At 38.0% G+C, this 24,224-nt stretch overlaps 2 protein-coding genes across 2 annotated transcripts; both read left to right on the top strand.

Moving 5' to 3' along the window:
* Nucleotides 1–4,962: 4,962 nt before the first annotated feature.
* LOC101984632 (olfactory receptor 6N2) lies at nucleotides 4,963–5,916 on the top strand. Its single transcript, XM_005368540.1, has one exon. It carries the CDS (start codon nucleotides 4,963–4,965, stop codon nucleotides 5,914–5,916), a length of 954 nt encoding a protein of 317 aa, XP_005368597.1.
* A 13,280-nt stretch (nucleotides 5,917–19,196) lies between these two features.
* Nucleotides 19,197–20,132, top strand: LOC101984351 (olfactory receptor 6N1). The gene has a single exon (XM_005368539.1). It carries the CDS (start codon nucleotides 19,197–19,199, stop codon nucleotides 20,130–20,132), a length of 936 nt encoding a protein of 311 aa, XP_005368596.1.
* Nucleotides 20,133–24,224: the final 4,092 nt, after the last annotated feature.

Genomic DNA, 24,224 nt, shown 5'->3' with positions numbered 1-24,224 from the left:
TCTTCTCTAAAGAACATTTATTGTCCTGAGAATCACCAAGAAACACAGGTGTCTGTGAGCCATAGATTTTTATGGGCCCATCTTCCCCAGAATTCAACCCTCTAATCAATGGTGAATGTGGCCTACCATGGATTTTCCAATTTGCCTGGTTTATGAAGAACTCATGGTACTTGTGAATTTTTACATTGTATATGGATCATAAAATTTCTAGCAGTAGTGTTCTGACTTCTTTTGTCCATTACATAACAAAAATACCTGAGTGCTATATTTAAGAAAGACTGACAAGCATGAGTAATATTGATCTCACATATCTAACAGATTTGTTTCAATTTGGCTAGCACTCACAACTGTCTAGTGAGAAGATTTCAGATACTATATAGTTTATATATTTTTATCCATAAAAATGGAATAAACATTTCTGAAAAAGTAATAATCCGCTTAACATTATTTTCAGTTCTTTTTTCGTCCCTTCTAAAGAGATGATATGTTTAATTTTTTATTCCATCTTCAGGACGCTTAACTGACATTTGTTCCTTGATTTCTGCCCTCTTCAGATTTTATGAAGTTGTCTCTGCCAAATCCACTCAGAGAGAGTACACTGTGTATACATTTTATGTGTCAGGATGTAGCAATAGAAGTCACTAAAAATAAAAATTTTAAAAGTATGCCAATCCAAAGAATAGAAAGCTTGTATGAGAATTAATCTTTTTTTTTTCTGTGCATTTGGGATGCTGTGGTTGCATGCTTACTGTCCGGGAAAGACAGAGATTTTTTTCTAAGGGATGATTTTAAGTGATGTTATTCTCAAAACACTAGAATAAAATAAACGTTACTTAAAATAAAATTGTATAAAGGTGTGTGTGTGTGTGTGTGTGTGTGTGTGTATGCGCACGCTCATGTGGGTAGGTGGGTGGGAGGTGGGAAGTGGGAGGATGGAGAGTGGGGTTTCTGTTGCTTATGCATATACATAAGTTTTGCATCCATGTGTGGACTACCAAATTCTTGGTTCACATACACTCTTTGGGCCAAATAAGATCTGGAATCTGTTTCTGCAGGCATGTTTCTACCAGAGTAGAACCTTAGGCATATTTTCCCATACTAGAAATGGTTACATTTGTGTTACAAAGATAAAGGTTCTTATAGAACCTGGAAAACTGACAACTCAAAAGTATTTACTATCTGGCTCTTAAAGAAAAATAATTGCCTGTCCCTTAGTAAAAGTATATGCTATTGTAAAATTACAGACTGGGAAAAACTGTACAAATTAAGTTATAATTTCAGAGCAAACAGTATCCTAGGACAAAATCAATGAGTTACTGCATACTGATGCACTGGCATCCAGCATGGCATCTGCCCACTGGTAATTCTAAGCCCTGACATGGAATCCATCAATACATTGTACCAGGCCTTTCCCAGCTCTGCTTAGTTATTTCCGTGCTTTCTGGCCTTTTATTTTCTTCTGTTTTCTTGATTCCAGTCTCACAGACATATACTGTATACACTGGGGAAAAATACTGACTTTGATTACATTCTGTTGACTGCTTCCAAACTTTGGAAGGCAATGCTAACAGACACGGTTATCACAGTCCCTTTGTGCTTTAATTTACAATACTAAGGCAGGTATGTGTGTAACTCAAGGCACAGTTTTGGATACTCTGTCTTAGTTTCCTTGAAAATAAATTGAATAAGTATTATTATTACATTACAGAGTGACTGTGAAAATTGTATTAGCTTATGCGTGCACTGGGCTTAGGGAACTATCTAATAACAAGCCAAAGTTCAGAAAGTAGACTTTTAATTGGAAAACCATTAAGAATCCATATCCGTTCTTTATTTCAAAAGCGGTAGCTGTTATCAGTGAGGCTTCTCAAAGAAAAAGAAATACCAGGAAATCTTAGACTTTCTCTTTGTGAAGGAGTCACTAGAAACAGGGTAGCGAGGGAGCGAATGAGATGGGCGAATTACCTGAAACTACCTCTCAGGAGTAAACACTGTTTCCATGAGTCCCCCAAGAAGCCCAAACGAGCCTTATTCTCACGTCATGCTTTCTTGTTCCCCAAGTGACCTAAAACTTGTTTCTTTGTCTCGAGGGACCAAGGTTGTGGGGATAAGACTCACGAAGGAGGAGAAAGTGCTGTTCAATCCAGCCTTCATCTATCACACACACAGAGCCAGACAAGGCAGAAACAGGCGATGTACAGTGGTTGATCAGTTAACTGGGGCTTAACTAGCTGTAAGGATCAGGGATTGAACAGGTGGGAATAATGGATTTGAAAGCAGATACTGTTTTAAGATCCAGGGAGTAGGATCCAATGAAGAGATAGCTTATACAACTGTCTTAAAAAATCCATCTCTGCAAACTTTACAGAATCAGATCACAAAGGGCATTAAAGGTCAGCTTGGCTCCTATCCTTCCCAATCCAGTGAGAGATTCACTACTGTGTACTCTGTAGAGTGGGTGATGATGCAGGCAAGCTACCGTGCAGATGGCATAAAAACAGGTTTCTATAAGTTCTTGCTTTTCTCAGGGACAGGTGTTCTTGGTAAGTACCTAAAGAGAGCCTTACCCAGGGTTTTTAGTGAAGGTATTAAGCATCTTTAGGGGAAGAATTTAAGGATCAGAAGTCTTCAGAGTGGTTGTGAAAAGCATCTCATGCTTACCAGGCCTTCTTTGATATTAACATACAGCTGGCTTTAGACAAGGTCTTTTGTAGAAAGAACACTATCTAACAGTTTCTTAGACACAGCAGATAATTAGACATATTTCTTTTATTTATTTGGGCTGGAGGTATAAAAAGGCAGGAGTATAGACAGATCAGGGAAAATTATTTGGAATATATTGATCTTAAGATGCAGACAGGATAGGGATTCTGTGTGCAGGTGGAAAGGTGTAACTTAATGTGGGTATGGGGGAAGTAGCATACAAGAAACCTGAACTCTGTGCTTGTCATTTTCATCTTTTATTGGGGAAATTCCTTAATTAGCAGAGTGTGTATGTTCTCTCAAAAATATCCCCAATTTGTAGAAAAGATAGACTTAGTATAAGGTAGCAACTCTACTTTAATTAGCTACTCTAAATAGTATGATGTATAGAAGGAATAAAGAACTTTTTCTAGGAAAGTAAAAAAAACAAAAACAAAAACAAAAGACTTCACTAATGAGCTAACATTTGACCTGATTGTGAAGGATACAAGAGGTAGGTCACAGAAGGGGAAAAAGAATGAGAATTAAATCAGAAACTAGTGGCCAAGAGGAGTAAAGTTACCCATAAAGCAATAAAGCATAAAATACTCTTTTAATTTAATCATCTCTTATAATAGGGGAGGTGAATGCATAGTTTATGGCAGATTTAAGAGGAATCTTTTAAGCAGAAATTGCTTTGCATGAATTTTGCATTTTCAAACAGAAAATCTGTAAGTTTATCTCTATATGAGGGCATTAGGGCTGGGGGGGCAATTGGGTTAGAGTGAGTGGTATAAATCAAAGGGAAGGTATCTGGTGTGCTAATTATTTAATTAGCTTGGCTAAATAATTTTTATTTAATACCCCTAATGTAACAATCATTATTTTAAAGGTTAAGTTGAAAAAGACAAAAAGAGTTGGTAATTTGTAATATGATGGTTGGGATTAGATAGCCATTGTGAAATCAGTATGAACTCTGGTGGACACAGTGACTGAGGCTGGCTGCCATTTTTAGACAAATGAAGTAACATATCAATTGCTCCTCTCTTACTATCTTTCCCTTTTCTATTACCCTTCTTTTCTTTGCTTTCTTTTCCTTTTTTTTTCTTTTTATATACTATTCACACAATGTTTGAGAACAACGAGAATGTTCTGTGCATTTTTAGATGGGATTTCACCTAAGTTATGCATCTATTCCTATATGTTTTGGTTAGCTTTCTGAAAATACTGGGGTTTTTATTTATTGCTACTTTATCATTCCTAATTTCAAACCTGCATTTAATCACTAAATGTGCTGCTCACCTATCTTTTTCTTTCATGTCAGAAGCATCCGCAGACACCTATGCTCATCCACCTCTGAGGTTCTTGTCGTAAGAACTACACTTCAGCTGTGCTGGTAGTCTGTCTATGCATGACTGTACGACTCTTTCTAATTATTCTTTAGTGGCATCTTGGATCTTTTGAGGTAGGGTCCTAAGTGGCTGGGTACATTTTACAGCACCTTTCTTGGGTTTCTTGCAGTCCAGAAGAGAATATTTATCTATAGTGCTTCTTTCCCTTTGCCATTGATTCTTACTCTGCTTGGAGAAGTTGGCTCAATGCCTTCCTTTTCTGAGAATTCTCTTTCTGTAATCCTTGTCTGACAAATGAGCACCCTTCCTGCCACTCCATAATGTTTTATATGCCATAGGTTGTGCTGAGAAGATTGATGGGCATACTTAACTGTGGCAATGTGACTGCGAGTTCTCAGGTCAGAGATTGCACCTTGTTGAGGTTTGTATTCTTTAGTCCTGAGACATCCTTGTTCGATGAATATTAATATATTTTAGTTAGAGGACAAGAAAAAAATCTGCGGCACCAATATCATATACTATCTCATCATTTTGGCCTGGGCTGAGGGAAAGTCTATGAATGACCTGGGAGAAAGCATAGAATGCTTTGGGAAAGCTGCATGGCTTAGAGTTGAGCAATATTGAGTACAGAAATTGAAATTTTCTTTCTATGAACTGGTGTCAAATGAAATAGCATTTTGTCACAATTTATTCCTCCTCACATTTCCCTTGTGTAAAATAGGTATGAAAATAGTACCTTTCTCACTGAATATATTAAAAACCAGAGCTGGTTGTTATTTTATTTAGTTTTAATCGTATTAGTATTAATGACAGTAAGTAAAATGTTTCCTTTAAATTTATGAGGGCGAAAGATAAATAAGTCATCAGGTTAGATTGGCAATCCTTCTAACTCAGCTTTTCAATCGTTCCTTGTCCTCTTCAGCTTCCCATGGATCAACACAACTTCTCTAGCCTGTCTGAGTTTGTGCTCCTTGGCTTCCCCAATGTTGGACACATCAGGGGCTGGCTTTTTGTCTTGCTGTTGTTGGCATACCTGTTCACTATTGGAGGTAATATGCTCATCTTCCTAGTCATCCGACTGGATGCAACTCTTCACAAACCCATGTACCACTTTGTCAGTGTTCTCTCTTTCTTGGAGTTGTGGTATACAGCCACGACCATCCCCAAGATGTTAGCTAATCTTCTCAGTGAGAAGAAGACCATTTCTTTTGCAGGATGCCTCCTTCAGACTTATTTCTTCCACTCCCTTGGGGCCTCTGAATGCTACCTTCTCACAGCCATGGCCTATGACCGATACCTGGCCATCTGCCGGCCGCTCCACTACCCTTCAATTATGACCACAACACTCTGTGTCAAGATGGCTGCTGGCTGCTGGACTTGTGGTTTCCTGTGTCCTATTTCTGAGGTCATCCTGGTCTCTCAACTCCCCTTCTGTAACTACAATGAAATTCCACACATCTTCTGTGATTTTCCACCCCTTCTGAGCCTGGCCTGCAAGGACACATCCACTAATGTTCTGGTGGACTTTGCTGTCAATGCCTTCATCATCCTTATCACTTTCCTTTTTATCATGACTTCTTATGGGAGAATCATTGGTGCTGTGCTGAAGATAAAAACAGCAGCTGGAAGAAGGAAAGCCTTTTCCACATGTGCCTCACATCTCATTGTGGTCCTCATATTCTTTGGGAGCATCATCTTCATGTATGTTCGGCTAAAGAAGAGCTATTCGCTAACTCTTGATCGGACTCTGGCTGTAGTCTACTCTGTGTTAACACCTTTGGCCAATCCTATTATCTATAGTCTTCGAAACAAGGAACTCATTCAGGCTATCAAGAGGACCATCTTCAAGAAGGGAGAGAAAGCTAGTCCAGCTCATCATTGACTTTCTACCAAAGTTCACTCCTTACTTCAATGTTCACCTCTAGAAGTATCTATGTAAATTTGAGCTGGTCTTAATCAATCTTGCTTCCTTGTTACACAGCCTCAGGAATCTTCTTTTATTTTTCCAACGGTTTCTTTCTTTCTTCCTTTCTTGCTTTCATTTTCTTTATCTGTACCCTTCCTATTTTAACTTGATCAGTGTTCTTGGCATTAAGAACATTCAGTATCCAGTTCATAGTTTTAAACAAGTACCTTCTCTTGCCACACATTTCTGACCATGAAGAGGTCAATTTTTCTTCTCCCCTTTTCCAACTAAATAGTCCAACACTTATCTCGTTTTCCCTTTCATTTGGTTTCAACCCATTTCCCTTTGACTTTGTTCCAGGTTTTAAAGGAAAATTTTGCCAAAGATATTAATGAAGCTGAATCCAGTGGGCCTATCTTATTCCTCATTCTTTAAATCTTAACATGCATGACCAGTTTTTCTCCTTAAATATGTGTGTCTTGACTTTCATGATATCAATAGATTCTAGATTTCTCATTTCTCAAGTAAGTCTCTTTTGGTATTCTTTATTTTATAGTACTGTGTCTGTAGATTCTTAGTTATTCCTATTGCTTTAAATATGATTATTAGCAATACTATGATAGTAGAAGTTTTCTGCATCTAAGACTGAAATAATCTCTTTTGAGTTGTAGATTCTGTAAGACATAGCTCACAACCCTATGTAGATATATTCCAGGAATTTGCATTTTGACATTCCAAAAGTGAAAATTTCACAGTCTAGACCTTGGGAATGCATTTATATCTCTGTAAATTTGTATTATTTATATTTGCTTCATTTTCCTCCACCCTATTTTCAGTTCATAATTAATTCATGCTGATATTTCCTCAAAATACATTTTGAACCTGTTTCTGATTATTTTTAGTGTGCTATCCTGGTATGAATTAGCACCTCTCATATATGAGCTGCATTATATGCTTCCATATAAGATCTAATATTTTAAGAGCTTCAGAGATGGCTCAGCAATTAAAAACATTGACTATTTTTTATAAAGGTTGAGTGTTTTATTTCTAGAGTCCAGACAATGACTCACAACCTTGTAACTCAAGTCCCAATCCCCTCCTCTAACCTCTGGTGGCACCAGGAATGCTTATGGTCCACAGATATCCACATAGGCAACACACAATACACACACACACACACACACACACACACACACACACACACACACTAAAATATATCTTTAAGAAATCCAATATTTTAAGCCTTAATTATATAAGTAGTTCCAAAACCTAGGAAAATCAGTTACTGATAAAGTGAAATCTAAAGCCTTACCACAGCTTTTAAAACTAGACAAAATTCTTCTGTGCTATTTCCCCTAATATAATAAGGATCTTTCATCCTTCGTCTTTCCCTTAGTGAATCCAGGGTCTTTCTTCAGAGTTATTATCACTTCTTATATGATATGATTTTTTTTGGTTTCAGAACCTTAACACTTCCCCCAACACTTTTGTGACTCATTCCTCCCAATTGTGTTGGTTCAATATCACTTTCAGAGCTGGTGAGAGTATTCTGTGAGAATAAGCACTTGGGATGCAAACTGATGACTTGGGTTCAAGCCATAGAACCATGGTGGAAGGAGAGTACGGACTCCATAAAGTTGTCCTCTGACCTCCCCAGGTACTCTATGACATGCACACACACCTACCTCACACCAAATCAATCAGTATATTAATGTCATTTCAAATGACGGTGTCTTGGAAATCCTTTGTGAATACTCAGCCTGATCTTCACTTTTGTTTTTTTTATTAGTTCTTGGAAAAAATTTTATAGTGTATTTTGATCATATTCTCTCCTTCTTCCAACTCCTCTCAGATCCAGCCCCCTTCCCTACCAACCCAACTTTGTGTTTTATTTGTTTTTTACTTAGTAAGTCCCATTTCTACTGACCATATATTCTTAAATGAGTGGTCTTCACTACAGTATGGTTGAGCAGGAGCTAAATTGTTACAGAAAACTGGCTTTCCCTCTCTTAGTAGCTATCAATTGCTAATAGCTCTTTACTACTGTTGGAATCAATGCCCACCTCCCCCTCCCTGCTGGGATTTTGTCTGGCCTAAGTTTACATGGCTTTTGTATATGCTATCACAACTGCTGTGAGTTCATGTGTGTGACTGATCTCCATTAAATTATTTTTTCCTTCAAAATATGTGAAATTATTTCTATGTGTAGGTATATTTGCTTTTATGCAATTAGAGAGTTAATCACATTTTCTAAGACTAAGATTTATGTTCTTAAATATATTTATATAGTGTATTACTTTCATGGATTTGCATATGTTGAACAAATCATGCATCTTTGGGCTGAAACCTGCAAGGTGGTGGTAATGCATGATTTTCTTAATGTGTTTCAAATTTGTTTTGGAAGTGTTTCATTGATAATTTTTGTACACTAGGTTTATTTTTTAATTTAATTTTATTTTGTCCTTATCTAGTTCTGATATTGGACTTTGTAGAATGAGTTTGGTAGAGTCCTTTCCCTTTCACAAATGTGTGGTCATTTGTAAAGTGTTGGTATCACATCTTAACTGTAGAATTGAACAATGTATTTAGCCCTGGTCTTTTCTTTGCAGAGGGCCTTTTACTTACTTCTTCAATCATGCTACTCAATATGGGTCTATATGAGTTGTTAATAATGTCTTGATTTAGTTTTAGTAAGACATATATGTTTAGGCATTTATCAGTTTCTTATAGGTTTTACAGGTTTGGGGATATATTCTAAGCATTTTAATTACTTTGGTTTGTGAAACAGTTGCCTTCCATTGTTAATTTTGTTACTTTTTATCTTCTCTCCCTTTTACTAACTTTTCTAGTGGTATCCAGCTTTGTTTCTTTTTTATGTATTGTTTTTTGTGTTCTTATTTCATCAATTTCCGTCCTAATATTCATCATTTTCTACCAATTACTGTATTTATAAAATATTTTCCTCACTGATATCTTCAATGGATAAATATTCCTTAAAAAGTTCTTTGTTCAGTCTCCAAATATTCATGTAATTTCTGTCTCTGTAGATTTCTAGTTTATTTCTTTATGATATGATGACGCAAGAAATTATTCCTCTCTTTTTTATTTCTTACGACTTACTTTGTGAATTATAATGTAATTGGTATTAAAGTAGTTTCCAAGTACCACTTAAAAGAATGTGTCTTCCTAACCACTGTGCTAAATATTCTATAGATATCATTTAAATCCAATCAATCTGTCATATAACTTCACTATGAAGTTTCTTGCTTGATTTTTTGTTGGGTGGAGCTAAAGATGAAAGATGGATATTACATCACCTACTCTTAATGTATCTATACATATCTGACACGTGGTGCCCTTTAGTATTTTTTTATATAAAATTGGGAGCCCCAGCATTGGATATATACATAATTAGTATTATTAAATTATTTGGTGACTTTCCTCATTTTTTATCTCTTCTGAGGAAGTTTAGGTAAGAGTTTACTTTATCTGATAATGGAATTGCTATGCCAACTTTTTTATACTTTCCATTTCTTTTGTAAGTTAATCTTTATCATGTGACTCTCATTTTCAATATCGTTATCTGTATTTTTTGGTGACAAGAGATAGCTGAATCTTGTTTTCTCATCTAATCTAGGGGTGCACAGATATACATACAGGTAAAACTTCTACACATAAAATAAAAATAAATTTAAAGTAAGAAAAAATGAATAATTTAGTAGAATGGACAATGAATTAATAATTCAGAGCTAAATAACAAAATTAACTAAAAGGAGAAATACATCATTTTTAAAATTTTTTATATATTTTATTGAATATAGAATTGAGTTATTACTTTCACTAGGTTTTTACATTGGATATACTTTTGACTCCTCAAAAATGCAAATTCATGTTGTTTATTGCATATAAATAAAGGAAGTAAGAAATCAGTAAATAATTAGCCAATATAAAATGCAGTTAGTCCAGATGTGTTAGCTAGCTGTCAAGTATCTAAATTTAGACTCTGTCTTCTCCACAAAGATTAGAACACTTCAAGCCAATAACTTTCAGGTCCTCTTAGAGAAAAAAACAATTAAGTATAGAGAGCTCATATGTATACCTAAGAAGGACCAAGGAACTACTCACAGCTGTAAGCCTAGTGGGTGGGTAAGGAAAGATGATGAGTACCTACAGATGTTGATATGAAACAACGTATGATTTTGACAGTCTTTAACTTTCTTAGGCACTTGAAAAGAATCTAGAAACACTCTAGAACTTAATCATGATGTTTTACAAAATACATTAAAATTAACTTAAATCTCTTAAGAAATTTCAGGGCCACATGGAACAATAGTCAATAAATCAGTGTTTATTTTCCATTTTTAGACAAGGCTATATAATTCTCTATGTAGCCTTGACTGTTATGGAAGTCACTGTGTAGACTATGGTGGCCTTGAACAAAGAAATACACTGACCACTCTCTCATGAGTGCTTAGATTAAGGCATGTGCCACTATGCCCAGAAATAAGTCAGTTTTTTTTTTGATAAAAGACAAAATCTTGAGAATGAAATCAAGTCTTTCTCTAGATGGATTGGGGCCAGCAGGATGGCTCAGATGGCAAAGTTAATTACCATGCATCTCTAATAACATGAGTTTGATTCCCATAACCCATGTGAACATAAAAGAGAAACAAATTTTTGAGTTGCTTATCAAGGCTGTTCAAGAGGCTCCCAAAGCATACAGCCTATTGTTATTGCCCTTGACTGCTTCCTAGAGTTGAAAGTTAAGTCTCTATTGCTGAAGACATCATGTACTTCACACACAGGGCCCACCACTTCCTGAGCTAGAATGCATCTGAATGTCTAACCACTGAGGACTAGTTTCCATGATACCTAAAGGCACAATTCTTCCAAAGCACGAAAACAACCAAAAACCCTACCCAGCAGATGTCCCCAGCTAGGTCCTTGGGTAGCAGAGCAGAGGGTGCCGGAACTGGCCTTGCCCCACTATCACACTGATGATTTTCTCGAATATCACCATAGAATCTTCATCCTGTGACAGATGGAGATAGAGACAGAGACCCTCATAAGAGCAATGGACTGAGCTCCTAAGGTCTAGTTGAAGAGCAGAAGGAGGGAGAAGATGAGAAAGGAAGTCTGGACTGCGAGGGGTTGGGCCACTCATTGAGACAGTGTGCGTGATCTAATGGGAGCTCACCAAATCCAGCTGGACAGGGTCTGAATGAGCATGCGATCAAACTGGACTCTCTGAAAGTGGATGACAATGGGGGCGGACTGAGAAGCCATTGATAAAGGCACTGGGTCTTGTTTCTATTGCATGTACTCGCTTTTTAGGACCCTAGTCTATTTGGATGCACAGCTTTTTAGGCCTGGATGTAGGGGGGAGGGCCTTGGACTTCCCACAGGGCAGGTTCTCTGCACTCTCTTAAGGAGGGAGGGGAAGGAAGAAGGGTCGGTGAGGGAGCGGGAGGGGAATGGGAGGGGGGAGTGTAAATTTTTGAATGGAAAAAAAAATCCTGCCCAGCTATAGTTCCTACGAAGCACATGAAAGACCAGCATGATGGAGGAAGGTCATTGGTTAAGTAATAAAGAAACTGCTTGGCCTCATAGGTTAAAACATAGGTGGGAGGAATAACAGAACAGAATGCTGGGAGGAAGAGGAAGTGAGCTCAGAGGCCATGCTCTCCTCTCCCGGTCAGATACCATGAAGCAAGCTGCCAGGTCAGACATGCTGAATCTTTCCCGGTAAGACTGATGCTACACAGATTATTAGAGATGGGTTGATCAGGATATGAGAATTAGCCTGTAAGGGCTAGAGTTAATGGGCCAAGCAGTGTTTAAAAGAATACAGTTTGTGTGTTGTTATTTTGGGACATAAGCTAGCTGGTGGCCAGGAGCTGGGGCAGCAGGAATGCAGCCCGCAGCTCCTACAACAGAATGGCGCCTAGACGTGTGGACAACTGAATCCACTGAAAGCCTGAGAAAGCTTGGGAAAGAGTAAAGCATGTTTTCTTGGTAGCAACAATTTTTGGGTCTACTCTGCTTGCTAGAGGCAAGCAAGCACTCTCATCTAAGAGAGGCTTCCTGACTCAATTTTAGCTGCAAGACCCTGCAGCTCATTAAGAGATCCTGCCACGAAACACTTAAACGATGTTGATGAAAATGCTTTTCAGTTTTCAGCCGTAGCAGGAAAAAAGCTGCGCCGTTTAAAAATGCCGGCTTTCTGGGCCATCCTGCCAGGGCAAACTCTGACTGTTTGAGGCAGGAGGGCCGACGACAGAGAGAGGACTTGAGTGTTGTCTTTGGACATAATGCTGCAACTTACTTGCTGGCAGGGACCTTGAAATGCCATAGAGTTGTGACGATAAACATGGCAACAGCCTGTATCTCTGCCATGAGGCTGGAAAGCTAAGGAATGGGCTGGATCTAGCCACCACCGAGCTGGCTCTGGTGGCGCAGGCCAGTAGGATTTGCTGAAGGAGGCAGAGGCAGGTGGATCTGGAGTTTGAGGCCAGATTTATAGGTAAACATTAGCCAGAGGTGAACAAAAGGGGCTGGACTTAATCCCTACACCAGCATTGAACAGTAGCCCTAGGGGTGCAGTAATGGCTCTCATACCAACATTTATATAACTGTACTCAAGATCTGTTCAACAAGATGGGGAACCATGCTTGGTACTGGAAATCTAGCTAACTATTCAGTATTGGTAAAGTCATGATTATTGGAGGAAAATCTACAACCCTTACTTTACTAAATCAGTATAATCACTAACAAAAAATCTATAAATGTTTGTATTTATACTCACAGATAAATGTAGTCTTCACTCCTCATCAAAGATAATTCTCTTTGAAAACAGAAGACACCCACTACAAAAAACCACAATCGATAAAAATCAGAGATGTGGAGACCAGTCCCAATGTATACACCTAGAAAACACTCATACACCTAAGGCACAAGGAACATTACAGAAGAGTGGGTAGAGGTGTTGTAAGAGCCAGAAGATCGGGTATTTTGCTGTGAGATTGTGTTTCCTTGTAACGGCATGAGCTATAACCATTAGTATAATCAATATAATTGCCCAAACATTGGCTGAACAAGAATGACACCAGTGAACATGCCAAAGAAGACTGAGAAAAACTCGTGAGGCCTCAACTCAACACAAAGAACTACAGGCAACTGAAGAAAACTGGCAGTGAGAAATTTGGTCTTCCCCAGGGAAAACCTCACCAACTGGATGTTCAGTGCTAAACAGTGTCAGACCTGAAAGCATACATCATATAAGTAATATAATATGAACTGAGCAGTTTATAATTTAGGAATATATGTGCATATACATATATACAAACATATATGTGTATGTAATAACAATGAAAGAAAAGTCAATGGATTAGAAGGAGAGTTGGAGGAATGTGAAGAACGGTTTGGAAGGAAGAAAGGAAAAGGAGAAATTTTATAATTATGCAATAATTTCAAAAATTTAAATCAAAGTAAATCAACAAAATCACAACACCAGTTTAACATATCCCTAGGATAATCAAAAGACAAATAACCTTTGTAAGTAAATGTGTGAATGTAAACTTCTAGTAAGATGTTAGGAGATAGATAAAGGAAGTTTATATTAAGAACTTTGAAAACGTGGTTGTAATTAAAAACTGGAAAGCCTACATAAGTTATCCCACACAGCTCAGAGTCCATAATTTTTCACACTCATTATCACAGTTAGATATTTCTTTTTTTTTCCTTTTAAACACTGCTTGACCCATTCTCTTCTAGGCTAATTCTCACATATTAATTTAGCCCATTTCTAATCATCTGTGTGTAGCACCCCAATGTGCGCTTACCGGGCTAGATATTTCTTTATCATGAGAAAAGTGACATCTCTTCTTTACAGATATATTCAGCTGATAAATAACAATTGAATATGTTTACATGGAAATGTGATTTTTAAATATATATGTATATAACATGATCCTCAATACCTCTCATACTTATTATTTTTTTTTTTTTTTGGTTTTTTGAGACAGGGTTTCTCTGTGGTTTTGGAGCCTGTCCTGGAACTCTCTTTGTAGACCAGGCTGGCCTCGAACTCACAGAGATCCACCTGCCTCTGCCTCCTCATACTTAATTTTTAAGGAATAAATATGTATACTACATTCTTTAAGAAAGTTTGAAACTAAATGATTAATCAAGTAGCTAGCTAGTTTCACATGAATAGTTGAAGTTGCAGCTAGATTGAAATCCAGAATCCTAAGGTAGCAATCAGGGCAAGCTAACACTGCCACATGGGATGTACTCACTCATATTTGGTTTCTAGCCATAAATAAAGGACATTGAGTTTATAATTCGTGATCCTAGAGAAGCTAAATAAGAAGGTGAATCCAAAGACAAACATATAGGCATCCCCCTGAATATTAGCCTTCATCAGGCGATGAAAGGAGACAGAGACAGAGACCCAAATTGGAGCACCGGACAAAAATCTCAAGGCCCAAATCAGGAGCAGAAGGAGAGGGAGCATGAGCAAGGAACTCAGGACCGCGAGGGGTGCACCCACACACTGAGACAATGGGGATGTTCTATTGGGAACTCACCAAGGCCAGCTGGCCTGGGTCTGAAAAAGCAGGGGATAAAACCGCACTTGCTGAACATAGAGGACAATGAGGACTACTGAGAATTCAAGAACAATGGCAATGGGTTTTTGATCCTACTGCACCTACTGACTTTGTGGGAGCCTAGGCAGTTTGGATGCTCACCTTACTAAACCTGGATGGAGGTGGGCGGTCCTTGGACTTCCCACAGGTCAGGGAACCCTGATTGCTCTTGGAGCTGATGAGGGAGGGGGACTTGATCGGGGGAGGGGGAGGGAAATGGGAGGCGGTGGCGGGGAGGAGGCAGAAATCCTTAATAAATAAATAAATTTAAAAAAACTGCTCTAGTTTTACTAATAATCAGGATTAGGGCCTGCAGTGATAGTTTCTATGTTCTCAGATTGTGTCTCTCTTCATCATCTCAGGGACCAAGACAGTCACATTTTATGAAGGTTCTATTACATGTATGAGAAAGCGTAAATTTCTTTCTCTAGAGTTTTGCAATGCAGGGGCTCAGTTTGTTTTGGAGTTTTATGGTGGTAATCACTAAAGAAAAAACACTGCAGTAAGAGAGTCTTGCATCTTGAACTGTTGGTAATTGTTGCAATAAGCTAAGCAGGCAGGAGGCAAAGGACTCCTGGGTAATGAACTTCATGGATGCCAGTTTGCTTCCCAAAGGAACACCTAGCAACCTCAAGAGGTCTGCTGTGAAGGCCCAGAGACCTCTACCCAATCAAGAATATAGATCATGAAAGGGGAATATTTTAAGGTTTGATTTACTTGTGCAGGTTTTCTCAAAGTGAGAAAGCTCAACTCACGCATCACTTATGAGTGGTTACACATGTTTCTGCAAAGAAATGAAATAGGATGTGATGGGGGAATTCTCTTCAAGCTGTAGACTCACCTGTGGCCCCAGAGTCAAGCCCTAAAGGATCCTCATTATCCAGCTGTGAGTAAGAATTTGTCAGGAAGACACTTTATCATCTTTCTTTCTAGGCTGGTCATTAGGAAAAGACCAAGAATATTCAGAAATACAAAGTTCACCAAATAATTAGGGTTCGTGGAATGTTCATATTGTGTAAAACACAAAACGAATACTATTGAAAAGTCGTTATTTATGCTCATACACATACATTCTTTCTGGAGATAGGTTTCCACACAATAGTTCAAAATGTACCACGGTTAAAAATGTGTGCCACCATGCCAGGCATATATTCTCCTTTGTAAATGTGAAGATCCTAGTCTCAGAATTAGCAGTTTGGATATGCTTTTAAGCAAGTGTGTGATTTTTGACATGGCATCTTCCCTTTCTTGATCCCCATGTCCTTCTTTGTAAAATGGAGAAACTGAAGGGGTTGATCTCTTAAGTTGCAACCATTTGGGCTTATGTCACAGTAGATACAGGTCAGGGACAATGAAGTAGAGAATAAAATGTAAGACACTAATTCTGAAAGCTTCTTGGAATATGAGAAGTGAGATATGGCCTAACTAAGAAAAGTACAAATTTGTAAATATGCTATGTCTTCTAACAGCCCTTACTCCAGTTCTTACACCAAAGGAGATGACCCTCATGAAAGACCCGGACAAGCATTTAGATTGACATTATATTTTTCATCAGCCATCGCCTTGGTGATACATAAGACATTGTGCAAAAATTCTATGTAGTAACTAAAGTACAGAATTTATTTTTTGATTTCAAAAGGCTTACAGTTGGGCTGAGGAGATGGCTTAGCAGTTAAGAAACCTCCCTGTTCTTCCAAAGGACCTGAGTTAGGTTTGCAATGCCCACATTAGGTGACTCACTACTACTACTTTTTCTTACTCCAGCTTCTTAGGATCTGGTACCTCTGGCCTTCGTGGACAACTGCACTCGTGTGCATATACCTATATGCAGAGACATATATATATATATATATTCAAAAGTTATACAAATAAACATTTTTAATAGCTCACAGAGAGCTACTTCTGTAGGGTAAAATATAAGGATAAGAATAACTTAGAATCTGAATCAGTATATAATGAAAGGGCAGTGAAGAAGTATGACTGGATCTTCCTCTGTCTCTGTTATTCTCTCAAATTACTATCTCTGTCTCTTTGTGTCTTTATATTTCTCTGTGTGATGTTCAGATGATCATGAGTAGGATTCTGGGATGTTGGTTCTTTTCCTCTATCACTCTCTGTCTTAATTCTTTGAATTAAGGTCATTAAACTGAAATTTCACCACTGAAGTTAGGATGGCAAGCCAGCAAACTCTTGAGAACCACCTGTTTTTGCCTACCATTGATAGGTAACAGGCTCAAGCAGCCTAGCTTGGCTTTTCATGCAGGTGCTAGACATTCAAACCAAAGTCCTCAAGCTTGACAAGACAGAGTTCTTACCCACTAAGACATTTCCCCAGCCCATGACTGCTGGGAGCAGCAGAAAAAGATACTTTCATCCTGCATAGCCAGAGAAAGAAGTGAGCGTGAGGTAAATGGAGATTTAGGTGTCTTCAGGGTCCTACAGATGAGACAAAGTTTTAATGTGGGAATAGTACAAACAGATGAGTCAATATTGAATGCAGGGAGCCCCTGACAATGAAATTTTGATGATAATGGTGAACATATTGATGATGCTGATGTTTAAAAGCATGACTCACAATCAAAATGATAGGGTCACTCCACAGAATAAAAAGAGTGCTTGGAAGTCAGATCTCATGTCAAAGGGAGGAAGAGTTTTATCAGTCTAAGCATTTCTATAATAGAGAAGGCTGTCATATCACCATCTGGCATCGTCAGTGCTGGCAGGGGTTTGATTTCATCTGTAGGAGTTTTTGAGGATACAGTTTTCTTCCTGCAGGAGAGAATGTTAGTATTTGCTGGTCTGAGTCAGACCAAGGAGGTGCTGCATTTAGTGAGGATGGATAATGGTACTGTTTTCATCCTTCCTTCTTTTAGGAGCTGTTGAAAGCTCTTTTATCTTTATGAATGGATAGGAATAGATGGAATAGATGTTATATTTAAAAATTCAAACACTTCAGTGAAATTCAAATTTATGATGGTCCTTGAGCTTCTTTCAATGTTGTATCAACGTTTATTACTGCTAGAAATGACCAATTAAGTAGAAATGATAAAATAGTTTTGAAATCAACAGAGATTTATAATTATATTGAGTGACTTGGATCTGAAAAAGTGAGTGAAAAGAGATGTCAAATTATATGAATTATATGAATAGTATATAAATATCATGAACTGGAGGATTGAGGTGCATGTGTAATTATGTGTGGAGTCATGCGTGTGTAACATGTTTGTTTAGTGAGTGAGATTATTGTCATGTTTCTATACTGATAGAATAGTCTGAGAAACTATTGTGCTTATTTCTTTATTTAGTCAGTTAGAATATTAAAGTCTTTGGACAACAGGGTGAGTTTAGTTAATAATAGTATATTGTATTTTAAACATTTTTATTTGTGTGTGTGCATATGTATGTTTCTGTGTGTGTGTGTGTGTGTGTGTGTGTGTGTGCCATGGCAACGGTGTGGGGGACAGAAGACAACTTTTATTAGTCTTTTCTCTCCTTCTACCATGTAAGACACTGAATCAAACTCAGATTTTTAGGCTTGGTACCAAGTGCACTTGTGCACTGAGCCATCTCAACATCCCAGTTCACTGTATTTTTTAAAATACCAAGAAAACAGATGTCAAGTGGCTTCATCACAAAATGAAAGTTACCTGAAACCATACTTAACTAGCTGAGTCCAATCCTTTCTCACTTTACAGCACAATGTCATACATGATAAATACATATAATTTTGTATAACAAGTAAAGTAAGGAAAAACACACAAAGAAGGAAGCAGGAGTTTCTTAGCATTGGCCACTATAGTTTAGTTAATCCCTGAGTCTGTGCCTAGTTATAATGTTTAGAAAATATTCAACAATATCTAGTTATATTGACCATAAATATCTTTTATCTGCACCAATAATGAGTAAGAGAAGTGCATTTAAGATTGGACATAGGGAAGACTGAGAAAGTGGCCATTTTGAGGGAGAGAAGGGTGGTGTAGGATTTGCTTGGTCTGTTTGAGTCTCCATTTATTTAAACTGTTTTAGTTTCTATTGTAATTTTTACTAGTGCCTCAAAGAGGCCTAAAATTCTGACTGATATTTTTGCAAATAGGTGGGGTAAGTTTTGTTTTCATGAGTGAATATAAGGAGGTAGGAATGAAAATATCAGTGTTTCAGGAGCCGAAAGCTTGAGCAAGCAAACAAGTTAAAGTTAGAAAGCAAGAAATGTACTGGGAATTGCACATCCTTGGTCTGGTACACTGTTGATACTTCCCGGTCTAAGTGATGCTCTTCCACAATATATAAGGTGACATGCACCATGAATAAGGAAAACAAAGTTCTGAAGCCTACAGTAACCAAGAAAAGTGAGTTATAAGGTGGGATGTGGGGCCAAAGATTTGTTGTGTAGTAAGGGGCAGTTTAGTTCTAATTATTGGATAGTTCTAATTACTGAAGACAGGAAGAGTGGGCAGGGGTGGAATTATCACTTCTCAAAGCATGTGCTAGTGGAAAGTTTACTCTAGCAGTCTGGGGAAGACATTGAAAGGTTTTTTTGAGAAGATGCCAATGGCTGATTCTTCCCTTATATCTTCTAGATTTGCTTTATAAGTACATGAATGCTGAGCAATGGACACGGGAAACTGGAGCCAGGTAACAGAATTCATCATTTTGGGCTTCCCTTACCTTCAAGGTGTTCAGACTTATCTCTTTTTCTTGTTGCTTGCCATTTACCTCACTACAATATTGGGAAACCTGCTGATATTCTTGCTGGTCCATATGGACTCTCGGCTCCACACACCCATGTACAAGTTTGTCAGCATTCTCTCCTTCTTGGAGCTTGGCTACACAGCTGCCACCATCCCTAAGATGCTGGCAAACTTGCTCAGTGAGCAGAAGACCATTTCCTTTTCTGGATGCCTCCTGCAGATCTATTTCTTCCACTCTCTTGGAGCTACCGAGTGCTACCTCCTGACAGCAATGGCATATGACAGGTACTTAGCCATCTGCCGGCCCCTCCATTATCCTACCCTCATGACCCAGACACTCTGCACTAAGATTGCTATTGGCTGCTGGTTGGGAGGCTTGGCAGGGCCAGTGGTAGAAATTTCCTTAGTGTCTCGTCTTCCTTTCTGTGGTCCCAATCATATTCAACACATCTTTTGTGACTTCCCTCCTGTGCTGAGCTTGGCTTGTACTGACACATCAGTCAATGTCCTGGTAGATTTTATTGTAAACTCCTGCAAGATCCTGGCCACATTCCTGCTGATTCTCAGCTCCTACCTGCAAATTATCCGCACAGTACTCAAGATCCCTTCTGCTGCAGGCAAGAAGAAGGCCTTCTCCACATGTGCATCCCACCTCACTGTCGTTCTCATCTTCTATGGCAGCATCCTCTTCATGTATGTGCGGCTGAAGAAAAGTTACTCCCTTGACTATGACCGAGCCTTGGCAGTGGTCTACTCTGTGGTTACCCCTTTTCTTAACCCCTTCATCTACAGTTTGTGCAACAAGGAAATTAAGGAGGCCCTGAAGAGGCAGCTGATGAGAACAGGGATGCTGTGATGATGGGTGACAGAATGAAGGTCAAAGACAGATGTGGTATGTGATGGCTGAGGGGTCATCAAGAGTCAGAGAGGAGAAATGAAGCATCTCATTCTTCTCTATGTCAGGTGTTGAAGTGGTGGCAAGGGCTGCCTGGCCTCCAGTGTTATCATAGCCATTACAACATCTGCTGGAGCCATAGACATCTTCACCCCAGAGACTGCAAAGTATACACAACCCTTCAGCATCATAGGATAATGTGATTTTATAACTTTAGATACTTGTTAATCATGCTTAGAAATATTGCCAAATATGTTTCTTATCTAATACATGTAGGCTCAATGTTACTTGACTTAATATAAATCATATAATTGTATCTTAAAAGATGATTCTTATTGAATAAAATTTGGAGCAAAAATAAATGTTTCTTAGATTACTTAGCAATTTTCTTGAATAGGAAACACTAGTCTATTGGGCATATGTTTGAAATTTCACAATTTATTCTGCCAGAAGTACTAGCTTTGGGGTGTGACCTTGTCTGCTATGTGACAACTGATAAGCTGGAGAGAGAGCACTCTCACTCTCTTGCTTTGGCTATTGCATGGCATGGTCGGGGACCAAGCAACAGAGAAGAATTCCAGGATCAGTGGTGGCTTCAGCCTTACTCTCTACCTGTGAATTTGTCTTTTTCATTATTACCCCCTTAATAAATTGATTATTATATCTTTGTGAGATTTTGTTTATTTCTGGAACCAAATATGGGACATAAACCCACTACCCTGATACTAACACTCTCATGTTCTGCCAGCTGAGCTGATGAAAAAGAACTCACAAAGGTATAATAACCAATTTATTAAGGGGATGCAAAGAGAAAGACAAACTCACAGATACAGAGCAAGGTTGAAGCTACTGCTGATTCTGTGCCACCTCTCTGCCACTTGGTCTCTGACCACATCAAGTATGAGTCAAAGTAAGAAAGCTAGCATGCTTTCTCTCCAGGTTATCAGTTGTCACTTAGCAAATAAGCCATGCTCTAAGGCCTGTCCTGAAACTAGCCTTTGTAGACCAGGCTACCCTTGAACTCACAGAGATCTGCCCACCTCTGCCTACAGAGTGCTGAGATTAAAGGCATGTACCACCACTGCCCAGCCAGAACTCACAGAGATCCACCTGCCTCTTCTTCTCAAGTGCTGGAATTAAAGGCGTGCACTACCGCTGCCCGGCCAGTACCCCATTTTCAATTGTGTTATTTTTTCTGGATTATCTAGGTTAGTTTTAGTTCATTATATATATTTGGATATTAACCTTCTATCAGATGTGAAGCTATTAAAAAATCTTTTCCAATTCTCTAGGCTGTTGCTTTGTCTTAATTATTTGTCCTTTGCCTTACAGAAGCTTTTAGTTTTATCAGGTCCCATTTATTAATTTTTAATTTTAGTGCCTAAAATAACAGTGTTCTCTTCAGAATATCTTCTCCTGTACTAGAAAGTACAAATCTGTCAAACACTTTCTCTTCTATCAGGGTCAGTGTACCTGGTTTTATGTTCATATCTTTGATCCACTTGGAGTTAAATTATGTGCAGAGTGATAAGTATGAATCTATTTTAAGGTCAATTTTGTTATATGTATATGTATTTCTGATCTTGATTAAGGTGTTGTGATTGTGTAGTTCATTTTAAAATGTATATTAGGAAATATAGGTTGCTAATGGATAATCATGTATAATAGCAAAGGTTGTAGTCATGTTAGTTAGATTTTCTAGATATATAGACATATTTCAGTTAGACATTCTTCATATCTTTCAAATACTACAGAATATGGCATTTTAAATGTTTTAATAACTTAGGGCTTTTCATGACAATGAGACAATCTGCTCCTGGCAGTACCAATCTACTTCAAGGGAAAGTTGGCCATCAAAGAGGCTCTTTATGGAGTTTGATAGCCATTTGGGCAAGAAACTGCTCTTGCCTGCACTGTTGCATAAACTGGACACAGATAACCCACAGAGAGAGGACTGCTGAACTTGCCCAAAGGTGAGATGGTCTTTCGGGGTTCCTGATTCATAAAAGAGTCTGTGAGACATTCTGCAGGACACAGCAGAAAATGACTGAACTGTCTTTGAAATTTCCTTCAAGGAAATTTTCTTCAAGGAAAAGTCTGCTGGATACTGGCCAAAGATGGATGCCCCAACAGTACAAAAGAACTTTGGGTAACTGTCCAGGCAGTGAGATGTCTCTTTCATTTCTAGAGTTTGGAAGTTGCTTATTTCTTGTTTGCTTAGGTAATATTATATCCTTCTGGAGTCTTTGATGGAGTCGAATAATGGTTAGTTATGGTTATAGTTTTCCTTAGTTATGATAAAAGATAAAATAGATATAAATATTGTGACTGTAATTCTTGCTTTATAACTGTTTTGCTATATGTAATTTTACTATGTTAAAGTGAAAGCCTTTCTTTTTTTAAACAGAAAGGGGGAAATGATGTAGGTGAGTTATCTGTCTATCTGTTGCTTTCATTGGTTAATTAATAAAGAAACTGCTTGGTCTTTGATAGGACAGCAGCTTAGATAGGCGGAGTAGACAGAAAAGAATTCTGGGAGAAAGAAAGCTGAGTCAAGCAGATGCTATAGCTCTCCTCTCCAAGATGTACGCAGGTTAAGATCCTTCCCGGTAAGCCACCACCTCGTGGTGCTACACAGATTATTAGAAATGGGTTAATCAAGATGTGAGAGTTAGCCAGCAAGAGGCTAGAGCTAATGGGACAAACAGTGTTTAAAAAAGTATAGTTTCCGTGTAATTATTTCAAGTAAAGCTAGCCAAGAGCTGGGCCACAGCCCGCTGCTCCCATCACTACACCTGATATATTACTAAAGGTATTTATGAGTTATAGAAGGTCCTTGGTAGAATTTTTTGGTTGCTTATGTAAACTATCATATCATTAGCAAATAATGAGAGTTTGACTTCTTTTTTTTTCTCATTTGTATACCCCTGATCTCCTTTTGTTGTCTTATTGCTCTAACAACATAGTACTTTAAGTACTATGTTGAGTAGATATGGAGAGAGTGGACAACCTTGTCTTGTGCCTGATTTCAGTGAGATTGCTTTGAGTGTCTCTCCACTTAGTTTGATGTTTGCTGTTGTCTTGCTGTATATTGCCTTTATTATGTTTAGGTATGTTCCTTGTATCCCTGCTCACTCCAAGACTTTCAGGTATGCTATTATGTTTTTAGTTATAGACCGTCCATTTTTTGATGTAGGCACTCAGTGCTACGAACTTGCCTTTTAGCATTTTATTCATTGCATCCTATGAGTTTGGGTATTTGGTGTCTTAATTTTCATTTAATACTAGAAAGACAGTTTTTGTCTTGACCCATTTCTTTTATTCAGTAGAGATTTGTTCAGTTTCTATGAGTTTGTAAGCTTTCTGTTCCTCATGATATTGTTGATATCTGGCTTTAAACAGTGGTTTTCTGATAGGATACATGATGTTATTTCAATTTTTGTATCTGTTGAGACTTGCTTTACATCAGAATATGTCTTCAACTTTGGAGAAAATTCCAAGAGGTACAGAAAAGAAGACATATTCTTTAGTGTTTGGGTGGAATGTTCTGTAAATATCAGTTAAGATCCTTTTATTGCACTGTTAGCTCAGAATTCCTGTGTTTAGTCTTTTGTCTGGATGTCCTCTATTAATGAGAGTGGGGTATTGATGTTTCCCATTTTCAGTGTGTTAGGGTCAGTTTGTGATTTAAGTTGTAGTAGTATTTGTTTTACAAACTTAGGTGCCGTTGTATGTGGAGTATAGATGTTAAAAAATGTCTTCATTTTGAATTTTTTGATGAGTATGTAGTATCTTTTCCTATCTTCTTCAAGTTCGTTTTGGTTTGAAATTTATATTCTTATGTATTAGAATGACTACAGAAACTTGCTTCTTAGTTCCATTTGCTTAAAATATCTTTTTCAATTTTTACCCTGAGATAATATTATTCTTTTTTTAAAATTATTATTATTATTTATATATTTATTAAAGATTTCTGTCTCCTCCTTGTCACCGCCTCCCATTTTACTCCCCCTCCCCCAATCAACTCCCCCTCTCTCATCAGCCCAAAGAGCA

Source organism: Microtus ochrogaster, unplaced genomic scaffold, assembly GCF_000317375.1.
Source record: "Microtus ochrogaster isolate Prairie Vole_2 unplaced genomic scaffold, MicOch1.0 UNK35, whole genome shotgun sequence".
Classification (NCBI taxonomy): domain Eukaryota; kingdom Metazoa; phylum Chordata; class Mammalia; order Rodentia; family Cricetidae; genus Microtus; species Microtus ochrogaster.
The sequence above is the reverse complement of the archived record's forward strand: the minus strand, read 5'-3'. Positions and strand labels throughout refer to the sequence as shown.